The sequence below is a fragment of the Emys orbicularis genome, chromosome 22, assembly GCF_028017835.1.
Source record: "Emys orbicularis isolate rEmyOrb1 chromosome 22, rEmyOrb1.hap1, whole genome shotgun sequence".
In the NCBI taxonomy this organism is placed as follows: domain Eukaryota; kingdom Metazoa; phylum Chordata; order Testudines; family Emydidae; genus Emys; species Emys orbicularis.
In genome coordinates this window covers 5617403-5631705 of record NC_088704.1, presented here as the reverse complement: position 1 = coordinate 5631705, position 14303 = coordinate 5617403, and the positions used below count along the sequence as shown (strand labels likewise).

Here is a 14303-nt window from a genome sequence, read left to right as displayed (position 1 = left end):
AACAGATACAAACACCATAGTTAGATGCACAGACACCCTTTACTGGAAATTACTCTTACAAATGAAAAGCTATTCAACTTGTAGCAAAACAGTGTCTTTTAAAGATGTTGGCCACCATTGAAAGGTAAAGTGACTAGTGCAATCAGCAGTGGGCTCTATTTCAGGGCTACTTGAAAAACCAACCAGCACAGACAGAACTCACGGGCTTGATCACGTACTCGCTCGAGATTCCCACTTTGTCTCCCATCTCAGTGGACTGAACTGCTTCGCATTGGGCCTGATGCCCAAACAGCCTATGTAGACATAACAGAGTTCTTAGGTTCCGAATGAACTGAAGTTACCCTACATTTATCTTTCCATTGTCTGCAAATAAATGTAATGTGCAGAGACACTATTTAAATCAAAGAGCTGCTATTAAAGAATATTTTCATTGCTTTACTGCAGCAAAATCTACCCAATGATATCATCAAGAACATCTCCAAAAGCAGCAAATAAGTTACATCCAGAATAGGAGTCAGAAATTCAGCATTTGTATTCGTCTAGTCTAGTCTAAATTATTCATTCGTACGTAGAACAATCTTTAGTCAAACTTTTTTTTCAATTAGGAGAAACTGAAGTCACAATAACCATGACACTTAACATTTCTCCCATAGATCTCAAAATGCTTTACGAAAGTGGATGTCATTACCCATACTCATTTTAACATGAGGAAATGGAGGCACCAAGGTCAGTTGGTTTACACAACGTCACAAAGAGTCAGTGGCATAGCCAGGAATGTAATCCAGGTCTTCTGAATCCCAGTGTGGTGCGCTGTGCATTGGACCATGTTGCCGACAAAACCAGATGTTCTGCCAAAAAGACAGCAGCACAACTCACTGGCCATAGATTAATTTTGCATCTGAGCAAAGTCAAAGTTCTATGACATCGGAGGCTTCAAACAGTAGTCTTATTTTAAAACCAAGTAACATAGGCCAAGATTTACAAATCTGAGTTCTTACAGTTAGATTCCTAAAGCTACACTTAATGGGAGTTAAGAAGTGGTCACTTTTGAAAAAAAATTAGGCGCACAACTTTTAGATACCAAGGGTTGAAAATTTCAGCCATGGTTTTTCAAGGTTTGTACACAACAAAATGCATTCCTAACACCACTTGTATTCAGAAATCAGAACAGTTGTGTCAACAGTAGCTAGTGCTTTCACTTCAGGAAATGCAGTGGTTCCAAATACACCTGGCCTTGAAAACTTATTTACTCCGTAAGGAGTAGGATGTTTTGATTTCCATGGCTCCATGCACTGTATAGCTGGTGCCTTCTGATGTATTGTAATGCATCTAACACAATTACATATGCATTGAAGCTTGATGTATTTTGGACACTACAGTGAGAGCAGATCTGGATAGCTGCCCAAATGCTGATGGCAAATTCTGACAGTATAACCTGATAATCCACCCTGTGAATGCACAGAGCTGTACCAAATCTGAATTATGAGAGTTTACTGTACAGATTAGACAAGAAAAGCGGCAGATGAACTAGTCCTGGGATCCTGTAGTTAGTGTTCTGCACCACTACCACTGAGAGTGTCCTTGCGCCATCAAGGGCGGCAAGCTCTAGAAGAAGTGCTCTCATTCTAGGATGGGGAGGAAGAACATCTCACGTGGTTCTGCAACAAGCTCTCCGATATAGGACACACACTGCTAGGCTCAAAAGAGAGGGCCAATGAAAGACACTTGTTATGGAAAGTAAAGGATTTGCTTTAGTAACATGGCATACAGTATTGTGCATTACTGTGTTCCCTCGCTCTTTGCAACTGTTCATATACATAAAATCAATACAGAGAATTAAAAAAAGCCATGTAGCTCTCTCCTCCAGCCTTCCTGTACTGGAAGAAGTCACCAGCCTGCAGTCTTTGAAAAGGAGAAAAATTGGGGAGAGGCTCTTCTATACAGTGCTTTTTCCTTCCATCATCTCTCCCAAACCTCCACATTAGTAACCAAGTTCTTGATAAGTTGTTTCCCACAAACGGATCTCTAGTAAGGGTTTATAACTATGCATTTTAATGCCTCCAAATGATCTGTTTTCATACTAAATTAGCTCTGTTACTGCAAAAATAAATAAAATAAAGCTCAAATAAGACAAGGTGTGAGCAGCAAAGAACAGGTGTTCACCCGCAGAGCATGGAGGGCATCATACCACTAAGTCTGCCAAGTGCACCACCATCTTAGATAGCACCCAGAAGGATTTTAACAATTGGTTTCTAAAAAAGCCAAATTTAAATTTTTTTAAAAAGACATTTAAGGAAACTCTTCAAAAGGAATAGTGAAATAAACACAGTTTACTGGTTCCCAGGGCGACCACAAGGCTGCCAGATTAGGTGCCTGCCAGTGAGATACGAAGCCTTTCTTATGTCCATGTCTGTAGTGACATATTCATATCTTCCAGGCTTTTGCAAGGGAGGTAGGATGGGATTTAAAATGAGCTATTTCCTGTCTGGGTCGTAGAGAGCTAGGGGTGGTAACACAATTACCACCGATTGGTACAGTTGGCAGGAGTCTCAGTACAGAGGCCAGGGATGGAACTGGCCCTAAAAACTGATCTCACCCCCCAGATGTGATCCCTCCAAGAAAGGGGACAAGGCATATCAGCAGTCACGTGGAGGAAGTTAGCAAAGCTGTTGCTAGCTAGTGCTATTCCTGTTCTGGGGATAGGGGAATTCCATCTCCAATGCTGTCAAGAAGCCATTGTGTGCTGAACACCCATAACTACTTCTTACTAGAATTCAGTACAGATAGACGTTACCACGGAACAGCCTCAGACAAAGCAAGGAAGAACCAATCGCCTCCAAATCCCAATTTACCAAGGTCTCCACTGAGCAGCGCCTCGGCCAGGGGTGGATTGCGTTCTTTCAGCAGGGACAGCTCGTGGGGATTGGCAAGCAACATGTCCCGTAACAGTGCTGGATTGTCCAAGCCCTGAGGGGATGAAGGTGTCTCCGGAGGCGATGGGCGAGGATGCTGCGCTGGTTGCTGCTGCTGCAGCTGAGCTGACGTCCCAGGCACTGTAATGCTGCTGAAGTCTATCCTGGGCAGACCTTAAGGGAAAACGAGTTAACAGTTTGACCATTTCACATTCTCAGCTGCTGTGGACAATGCAGTCAAAAGCTGTGGAATGGTTGAACAAACGACGCTAACATTTCATGTCCATAGCAATTCATGTCTGAGCTTCACTGCGTCACCAACATATTCAGGTTAGTGGGTTAGGAATACTATTACATATTTATGTAACTGATCTATTCACATATCTGGCCCATTTTACGGGGAAACTCACTTAACCCCCTCCAACTCAATTTTTCAACTCTGAGATATGCATACCACCAATCTATCTCACGAGGGGGTTATGAGGCTTAACAGCGTCTGTAAAGCACTTCTGAATTCCTCACATGAAAAGATACTGTAGTAAGAAAAATATTACTGAAGCCCTGCACTGCCGCCACCAATCTTCCAGCTGAGGCAGCGTGGGGACCTTTACAGCCATTCCCCTGCTATAACCTGCGGTCAACATTTCCTTTTGTAAGGGATACAGTTATAATGGAAACTCTTAGGACTAAGAATTAAAGGGGGGGAAGGGTGGTAGAAGTAGGACTCCAATTCCATACTATGGGGCTTGAGGAACCTTTTGAATATATATTGCATCACGTGATTGGGTCTGCTAAGCTTCAGCTTCTCTGTGCATTAGTAACAATATGTACTCAGAGCACACATTGCCACAGCCCTCTAACGTGTAAGAGCAGCACAGACTGCATATTATTGCACCATTATACTGAATGGGAGGGGAACAGGAAGCCTTATGAAAATCCACATGACTTCACAGAAGCTGCTTTTCTGAACAAAATTATTTTGGTCACTTTTCTCCCACCCCCAAACAGCAAACTAAATCATGCCTACCCATCACTGCAAGAAGTAAACCCTTTAAGTATCCACAGCAAAGAAAAAGCCCACCCCCAAACAAGAACAGTTTTGCCTGATGAGGGTGGCTATTGTGAAGTTTCTCAAGCACTTGTATGAAATGCATTACACACATCTGAAATGCATTACACACAGACAAAGTAGTATTTCGGTGTATTTATTTACTAATGAACCAACGTTCTGCCCCAAGTATATTTTTCATCACCAAGTTATTCACTCTCTGAAAAAGGGGGCGTTTTAAATGTAACACATTAGTAGACCCGTGACAGGACAGCATTAGTTAAGTTTCACACACATCAATAAATAACACCTCCAGAGCATGAAGAGGCTAAACACCCACAATTTAAAGGTAATCTTCTGGGCACAGCCGGGGGGACTGCAAGACAACAGCAGGTAGCCCAGCGAGTTAGTCTGAAGAGTTTCTCACCTGGAAACTGGACTGGGGGCCGTGGCTCTGCATTCTCCTTTTGCTGTAAAATCACCACATCCCCATCTTTCAAGCCATATGAGGCCAATGATCTGTGGTTGTCAGTTAGAGGCCTCTCTGCATAGACAATCTGTATATAGGGAGAGAGACAGGGTGATAGGAAACAAGCTTATACATGGCACAAAGTGAACTGACAGCAAGACCCTAAATGGTGATTTTACTTAGGAACATTAAATCTGATTCACTATAAATTAAGACGAATCCAAAAGAATTACGGGTAAGTGTGCAATTCTCATCAGACTGCTGCAAATCAAGTGCCCTGTGCACTAGGCAGATATATCCCAAGAAATAAGTACGCAGATCTCCCATCATAAAAATGATGGCAGCAATAAAGCATTTAACTTTACAAATTTCAAGGCAGAAGTGTTGAATACTGGACAGGATAGGAGGACATGAGGCCTTCAGTGGAATTCTGAATATGTAGACATGACTTTCCATAACACCCAGTTTTACAGAAACTTACATTATCATTAACGTATGTCAATGCGCAATAAATTCTAAAGTCAGAAGGGACCAACAGATCATCCAGCCTGACCCCCTATATGTCACAGGCAAACACCATCCACACACTAAATCCAACAACTGAAGTTAGACCAAAGTAATACAGCCCACTGGAGACTAGACTACTATGTGCCGCACGCAGAGACTAAGAGGGACTAAGGGGTACCAGTGCCTGAGGCCCCTGAAACGGCAGGGAAATGATTAAATAAGATGTACCCAGATAATCCTAGCAAGTAACCCTCTCTCTCACGCTGCAGAGGAAGGCAAAAAACAAACAAACCCTAAAGTCACTGTCAATCTGACCTGGGGGAAAATTCCTCCCCAACCCCAAATATAGTAATCTGTTAGACCCTGAGCCATCTCTGACTGTTGTAGATATTTGCTAATAGCAATCGTGGATAGGCCATATGCCACAGTATGCAACCTCATCATATCATCCCCTCCATAAACCTGTCAAACTCAGTCTTGAAACAAATTAGGTTGCACTAACTACTCCCTTTGAAGAAGTGAGGTTTTTACCCACGAAAACTTATGCCCAAATAAATCGGTTAGTCTTTAAGGTGCCACCAGACTCCTTGTTGTTTTTGTACTCCCTTTGAAGGATCTTCTAGAACTTCACTCCTCTGATGGTTAGAAACCTTCATCTAATTTCAACTTGGTGAAGACCAGTTTAAATCCATTTGTTCTTGTGCCAGCATTGGCCCTTAACTTAAATAACTCCTCTCCCACCCGGGTGTATTTATAGAGAGCAATCCTATCTCTCCAGAGCCTTCAGTTAGGCTAAACAACACAAGCTCCAAGTCTCCTCTCATAAGGTAAATTCTCCATTTCTCTGTTCATCCTAGCAGCCCTTCTCTGCACTTGTTCCAGTTTGAATTCATCTCTCAAACATGGGAGACCAGAATTGCATGCAGTAGTCCAGATGAGGTCCTCCAATTAATATCAGAGAAATTTAAAAAAAACGAGGCGTCCTTATGGCACCTTAGAGACTAACAAATTTATTTGGGCCTAAGCTTTCGTGGGCTAAAACCCACTTCATCAGATGCATGAAGTGAAAAATACAGTAAGCAGTATATATATTACAGCACATGAAAAGATGGGAGTTGCCTTACCAAGTGGGGGGGTCAGTGCTAACGAGGCCAATTGAATCAAGGTGGAAATGGCCTATTCTCAACAGTTGACAAGATGGGGTGAATATCAATAGAGGGAAAATTACTTTTTGTAGTGCGAACAAGGCCAATTATGGGAGAAATTAAAGTCTCCCATAATCACACAATTCCCAGTAGTATTTCTCTCACTGGGCTATCCATATCCAAATCAGATCCTGGGGGTCTGTAACAGACCCCAAGCACTATCCCAGAGGAGTCTGTTTCCATTCTTCTCCAAAATGATTTTGACCCAAACATTCCATTCCATCACTTCTAAGTTCTTTACAGTCTACCTCATCAACAACATACAGTGCTACTACACCACATTTATCTTTATTTCTGTCTTTCCTGACCAGCACATACCCTTCAAAACCTGTACTCCAGTCATGACTACTATTCCACCATGCTTCCATTAACCCTATAATAACTGGTTTCACCTCCTGCACCATTAGGTCTAGTTCTTCATGTTTGCAACCCAGGCTCCTTGCATTGGAGTACAGACATCTCAGCTGTTTCTGCTTGGCCTTACCCAGGTTCTTCACCTGATTAGGCACAATCATTTTACTGCCAGTATCTCCTACCTGACAGTGCCAGTACCAATCTTTCCTCTCATTGTCCATTCTCCTTCTCTCTATCCGCTTACTTGATTTCCCTCCTGCTAAATATTAGAATCAGGTGTGGAGATTAGATGAGCAGCTCCAAAAAATTTCCCCCAAATTCTTAATTTAAAGCTCATTTAATCAATTATGCCAGCCTCCATCCCAGAAGTCTATGACCCTCTCTACTCAGGTGGAGTCCATCCCATGAGAACAGCTGAATGCTTCCAGTGGTCGAACATTCGAAAGCCCTCCTTATAGCACCACCGCCTGAGCCATCTGATGATCATCATCATAATCTCGTCTTGCCATTGCTCTCCACCTCTATGGACAAGTAGACTCCCACTGAAGATCACTTAAGCCTCCATTTCCTTAAGCATCTTCCCCAGCCAGTCTTCCTTGATGTGTCCCAGTGAGAATCTAGCAATATCATTTGTTCCCACGTGAAAGATAATCAATGGTTTCTTTCCTGCTCCCATTTGGATCCTCTTCAGCGGGGTGGATTTGATTTAATCATGGATTTAATCATTTAATCAGGAAGACTCGATTTAATCATGGATTTCTACATAAAAGTGCATTCTTGTTGGTTGTTATAACCTTAATACATATTCTTCACAACTCAGAGATAGATGTAGGTTTCATTTTTAGAAGGTACACACTATACATTTTTAAAGTGATTTATTTTGAAAACTTTTCAGATTAGTTTTACAGCTATATCTGAAAATGAATGATTGTTTGGTCATTTCATTTACCAAAGGTAACTGAAGCAGATATTTATGAAGTCACTGGGGCTTGGTCTACACTAACCCCCCAAATCGAACTAAGGTACGCAACTTCAGCTACGTGAATAACGTAGCTGAAGTTCGAAGTACCTTAGTTCGATCTTACCTCGGTCCACACGCGGCAGGCAGGCTCCCCCGTCGACTCCGCGGTACTCCTCTCGCCGAGCAGGAGTACCGCAGTCGACGGCGAGCACTTCTGGGTTCGACTTATCGCGTCCAGACAAGAAGCGATAAGTCGAACTCAGAAGTTCGATTGCCAGCCGCTGAACTAGCGGCTGGGTATAGACGTACCCTGGGAGGTGAACTATCTCCAATTCAACAGGTTAATCATTAATATTTGGAGGATTCTCTTGCCATGCTGTATTAGGAGGAAAACATCACCAGACAGACATTTAAATTGTTTTATTTAACTAAAACAACAACGTTGTGTATTCTGGATTTTTTTCTTCAACAGCAAACATACAATATTTTAACAAAACAAGCATATGAATTTTTGAATTTAGTTAAACATTCAAGTTTTTTAAAATCAGGTTTGTTTTTGTTAAAATTGTTTTTAACTAAAATAGTTAAATGAAATATAAAAAAATAAATAAAAATTAAATCGACTATGGCAGCCAGGTCAATATGAGAAACAAAATATTGGCTTCTGCAGCTAACTCAATTGTCTTCACCTTCATTTTCCTGTTTGTTCATAATCTGGAAAAGAAAAACAAGCTTTCCTGCTTTTTCAGGTCCCAAATGATTTCTCCATTTGTAATGAATTAGTCCAAAGGAAGAAAATATTCTTTCTACACCGGCAGAAGAAGCTACTGCTGTTAAAAGTGAGATTATCACTTCAACAGTCTCTGAACCTTTTCTAATGACAGTATATCTTTTTTGAGATGAGACCACATCTGTATGTAGTACTCAAGATGTGGGTGTACCATGGATTTATACAAGGGCAATAAGATATTCTCTGTCATATTCTCTATCCCTTTTTTAATGATTCCTAACATCCTGTCTGCTTTATAAATATGGCACAATAGATCATGTACTGTCTTAAGGGCTTATTTTGTTTAATAAAAATATTTTATATGCTGTTTTGTGTTTAAATTCGTTATCATCCTAATGCAGCTTGACACAAATCATGAGCAAAAGGTTAATTATCTAGTAAATAAGCAGTATATCAGTCACCATTTTCTAACATACTAAAAATGTGCAATTAATAATTAATAAGAATCTAAAATATTAAGCTATATAATTGCTTAAATAAATGTATATCGTTATACTGTAGTATCCGTATACAATTAGAGACTATCTAGGAAGGAGTACGGCAGAAAGGGATCTAGGGGTTATAGTGGACCACAAGCTAAATATGAGTCAACAGTGTGATGCTGTTGCAAAAAAAGCAAACATGATTCTGGGATGTATTAACAGGTGTGTTGTGAGCAAGACACGAGAAGTCATTCTTCCGCTCTACTCTGCTCTGGTTAGGCCTCAGCTGGAGTATTGTGTCCAGTTCTGGGCACCGCATTTCAAGAAAGATGTGGAGAAATTGGAAAGGGTCCAGAGAAGAGCAACAAGAATGATTAAAGGTCTTGAGAACATGACCTATGAAGGAAGGCTGAAAGAATTGGGTTTGTTTAGTTTGGAAAAGAGAAGACTGAGAGGGGACATGATAGCAGTTTTCAGGTATCTAAAAGGGTGTCATAAGGAGGAGGGAGAAAACTTGTTCACCTTAGCCTCTGAGGATAGAACAAGAAGCAATGGGCTTAAACTGCAGCAAGGGAGGTCTAGGTTGGACATTAGGAAAAAGTTCCTAACTGTCAGGGTGGTTAAACACTGGAATAAATTGCCTAGGGAGGTTGTGGAATCTCCATCTCTGGAGATATTTAAGAGTAGGTTAGATAAATGTCTGTCAGGGATGGTCTAGACAGTATTTGGTCCTGCCATGCGGGCAGGGGACTGGACTCGATGACCTCTCGAGGTCCCTTCCAGTCCTAGAATCTATGAATCCTCCTACATAGCAAAAAGATGTACCAAATCTACTGTAAAGGCTCTATTTAGCTGTAAAATCAACATGTTTTAATAGTTATATCAACCAATGAGAATGCACCTTTCTTTAGAAAAGAAAGGAAGTACAAATGGAAGAGTTGATTAAAATAAATGATTTAAATAGAGACTTTCCATTTGATTATTTAAATTAGGATTTACTTTGATTTAAATCAATCCACCTTGGCTGGATTAGAAATGAACGTGATTTCTCCCCACCCTCTAAATACATTATTGACAACATCAATTAATATTACACTACACTAGTCTTGTAGGCCCATTTATACTTCCTAAGCTATTTTGATCCAGGGCATGTGTAAATTTTGTTGCATTTTAAATCATCAGAGAAGAAACATTACAACAAATTCTTACAGGCATTATGAAGCTTTGTTTGTGAGGAGATGATTTTAAAGCAGCATCTCACATAACTAAATACACCACACCCAGTGGTGCACCACATGAGTTAGTCATGCGACTGACAGGGAAAAAAACAAGCTAGGAATAAACCTGACCTGCAGCTGTAAATCTTAAATGACAGTTTCTTCATATGGATATTCTGGGAGATGCAACTTAATCAGTTTAAGAGAGATTTAGCCTGTCTTCTTGCTTGGACTGGATTTTTAAACTTTCCACCTTAACAGCTCAAAGCATGAATTAAGCACACAGCAGTTACACCATATCCCTCAGCAGAGCAACTTAACACACTCTTAACCATCCTCCTTTACAGGCAAAATAAGCTAATTTGACTTAGTTGCTTCTGTGGGGTATGAAACATTACAAAAGCAAACGCTGATGAGACAGCCCAGTACTAAGTCACTAGCAGATCCCCCAACATTATGAAGTGCTCTGATTTTGCAAAGAATGCCTGACCAGGAAGGGAGCTAGCTTTCTGCTGCTTGAATGACAATACAGCAGGAATACCTTTCCTTTAAAAGCAAGAACAAAAGCAGTGCAGATATTACAAACTCCACCAAACAAAACGATAACGTTTGTAAGCTATTGATTCATGCTGCTGAGGTCTCATGCTAGAAGAGCACCACCTCTGGTTGGTTCTAGCACCTGTACTACAATCTGTTTAATGATTCTCTCATCCATCAGCAGATTGATGGCGCTGAAAGGCACTATATGCTCCCCCACCCTACCGTACTGATGAGATTCTGTGCTGGGCCCATGTGTACCATCACTGCCCACTCTCCATTCAGCTATGCATACTTTAGCCTGCCACAGATCTTCCACAGGTCTAGGAGTTTGGAGCTGCCCAGGCTTCATAGCAGGTTAAGACCACCCCCAACTGATAGGCACCGCCTGGTACAGTCAAGGTCTTGGTCTGACACTGGTACATAATACCACCTAGCTCTTATATAGCACTTTTCATCAGTAGATCTCAAACTGCCTTACAAAGGGAGGTCAGTGACACTTCCTACTAGAGATCCCCAGGCAGCACATAAATAAATCAAAATCTAGAACGAGAACTCTTGCTCTAATTTTCAATAGGCTATCAACCAGTTTTTGCTCCCAAGTAATTGCAATCAAGAAAATGGATTAGCCATAAAAGTAGCATGCTTTATAAATACTGAGAAGACTAGTGTCAGCAATGTAAAACGCTAGAGGTTGATGTAGTTATCTCTGCAGCACTGTACCGTAAGAATCAGAGTTCTAAGCTCCTGGGGCCACCCACATCAGGTAACTCGTGACTGGTACTCAGAGAACTGTTGATGGGTTCCAGATCTCCTTAGCTGAAGTGTTATGAAAATGTGCAACCCAAGAGCAGGTCAGTAAATGGAGTTGGGATAGGGGCTGAAGAAGGAAAGTAGATAAAATATTCATGATCCCAGAAGACTCCAAAATAAGTTCCAGCAGCATATTTTGTTCAGATTCTCCTCCCTTTCCAAATTCCTTTATAGGATAGATGGTGCATTCTGTTAGCCATATCAAATTTAAAAAAAAAAAATCACAAACTTGTTAGCAATCAAAAGGTGAATGGGAGGCAAAAATCTCACTATTCCCTTTGTGACAGTGTACCCCATAAGACTTTATGGGGAGGGGGTGCTTATAAATGTATGTATGACATAACTGGAATATGTTTTGTGCTGCCTGTGCCAGGTAACATATCTCCGTAAAGGTTATGGTCTACTATATCTATTCATCCTATTTGTACATATATATATCATTTTCTACTTGAGGTTAAGAATATGGGCTGTATGCTTGCTTGGTTTCTAAGTAAGCTTTGGGAGGCATTTGGTCAGCTTCTTTAGGAAGGAATTCGCCAGGTTAAGTACCTGATCAGGAAACACTTGGAGAACAATGCATCTTGTGGAATGCTCCAATCCACATAAGAAGTCTTCCTGGAGACATGCAAGATACCATGTGGACAATGGCGTCGGCCTGTAAAGACTGAGTCATGCAGGGGCATGTGACCTGCCCAGGTGACTCCAAAACTCCATCTTGGAGCTGGACTTTGCATAGGAGGGAGGAGGGGGGTCCCCACCCACAAGAATCTATTTAAACCCGTGGGAGACCCCTCCATTTTGTCTTCAGCTGGCTAAAGAAGGAGCCTCTCCACCCCCCCCCAGGATACTTGAAGGAGATTGAAACAAAGGACAGTAACTACAAGGGGTGCGAGTGATTGCTGGACCCAGGCTAAAAGGAGATTAGCCTGTAAAAGGGAGTGCTCTGGAACTGGTGAGGAAATTATCTGTATTTAGTTTGATTAGACATAGATTTGCGCATTTTATTTTATTTTGCTTGTGACTTACTTTGTTCTGTCTGTTACTACTTTGAACCACTTAAATCCTACTGTCTGTATTTAATAAAATCACTTTTTATTTAGTAATTTACTCAGAGTATGTATTAATACCTGAGGGAGCAAACAACTGTGCATATCTCTCTATCAGTGTTATAGAGGGCGAACAATTTATGAGTTTGCCCTGCATAAGCTTTATGCAGGGTAAAACGGATTTATTTGGGTTTAGACCCATTGGGAGTTGGGCATCTGGGTGCTAAAGACAAGCACACTCCTGTGAGCTGTTTTCAGGTAAACTTGCAGCTTTGGGACAAGTGATTCAGACCCTGGCTCAGCAAGACAGGGTGCTGGAGTCCTGAGCTGGCAGGGAAAACAGAAGCAGGGGTAGTCTTTGCACATCGGGTGGCAGCTCCCAAGGGGGCTTCTGTGATTCAACCAGTCACAGTGGCTCACCTCCCTTGCCTTCTATTCCCCTCCACATGCCCTACTCCACTTGCCTCCCTGTTCCTCCTTTCCTCACAAGTGTTTTTGTGCCACCCCTTTGGCTGTGAACATCTTCTCTGACTTTGTGCCACACAGCTTCAACTATCTCCATTAAATCTTTCCTCACAGTGCATCCTTTTTAACAGGGTGGATTTGATTTAAATCACTAGTCAGGAAGACTCGATTTAATCATGGATTTCTACATAAAAGTGCATTCTTGTTGGTTGTTATAACCTTAATACATATTCTTCACAACTCAGAGATAGAGACCACCCAAACTGGGCCTCATCTACGGCCTGCTGCCCATTCTAGGTTTTCCCTTCTAGTGAGAGAATGGTATCGTAGATCTCAAATCAATGAAGGCTACACTCAGAAAGACCTCAAGACTTCTGGAATATGCTGCTCAAACAGTTTCACTTTTGTTTCTACTGCCTGTCCCTCCCTTCTCACATTTATCTTCAGACTTCTTCTCCTTGTCCAGATCTATTCCGCCCTCAACAATCTTCTATTCATTGAACTTTTTGAAACTTTGCACTTTTAGAGAAAGGTAAGGGATTGACTGTGTACACAAATTTGCAGAGGGACAATAGGGTTGAGGTCTGTTATTTCTCACCTCTATATATTATTTAAAAACATTTTTTCTGTTAACAAGCAAGTTATCTCTGGAGACACAAATCCACAGTTTGAGAACTGCAAAACTAAGCATCTCTGATGGTATCTTCTAGACTGAGCACTGAGTCCCATTGGGTAGATAGAAAGATTAACCTAAATAATCTATACAGAAGCCCCTGGGACCCCATAAGATTGGGTCCCTAATCCATGAACTATTGGAACTCATTTACAAAACTTTTCTTAAACATTACAATATATTGTCTCATACTACAGAATTAGAATTTATAATCCCAATTTCATGATGAGATATCTTTGAGCTATAATGTATCTTAATTAAAACTATCTTTAGATAGGTTTTTTCCTCAAAAAGCATTTTATCCAAAAAATCCGATTTAAATTAAAAAAAAAATCATTGATTTTTATCCAGCCTGCTTTTTAATCAAGACTTTGAGCCCTCACTTTCCCCTGAACAGTAGTAAAATAAAATAAAGAACGCACATCATAAGAACATCAGTTTCTCATCACAACCCTTGGCCTTCCCCAATTCCTTGGTTTATTCCCCACTGTGTAATGTCTAATATGAATTGCACCTTCCTTGGGGCAGGAGCCTGACAATTTTGCTTTTAAAGCAACACGCCTCTGAGCATTGTAAAAAGAGAGCTATGATAAAAATAATGCAAGAACAAGCCCCTGGGTTAAAAAACTATTTGTCAGTTTAAGCAAGCACAGTCCTTCCTTATTGGAAGCTGATCCTTGTCCTTAAGACAAGCTAGTCTTCCAATAAGTAAAATACAAATGGTATTTATATAGTTTCTTCCTATGAAAGATTGCAAAATGCTCTATAGAAAGAGGGGCTGACTAGAAAGGATGTTATACAGATATCGGCCCAGCAAATACATGGGCAGAAAGGGAAAATGACGGACAATAAAGGAGAGAATGGAAGGAAGCAGGAATTAGCAA

At 41.0% G+C, this 14303-nt stretch overlaps 1 protein-coding gene across 1 annotated transcript in view; it reads right to left on the bottom strand.

Moving 5' to 3' along the window:
• The window catches only part of DDI2 (DNA damage inducible 1 homolog 2), a 34685-nt gene that overhangs the window by 15964 nt on the left and 4418 nt on the right, over nucleotides 1-14303 (bottom strand). Inside the window, exons 2-3 of the mRNA XM_065421405.1 lie at nucleotides 4388-4517; nucleotides 2853-3086 (exon numbers count right to left, since the gene is read on the bottom strand). Coding sequence (XP_065277477.1) covers nucleotides 2853-3086; nucleotides 4388-4517 — 364 coding nt within the window. The remainder of the gene's footprint in view (nucleotides 1-2852; nucleotides 3087-4387; nucleotides 4518-14303) is intronic.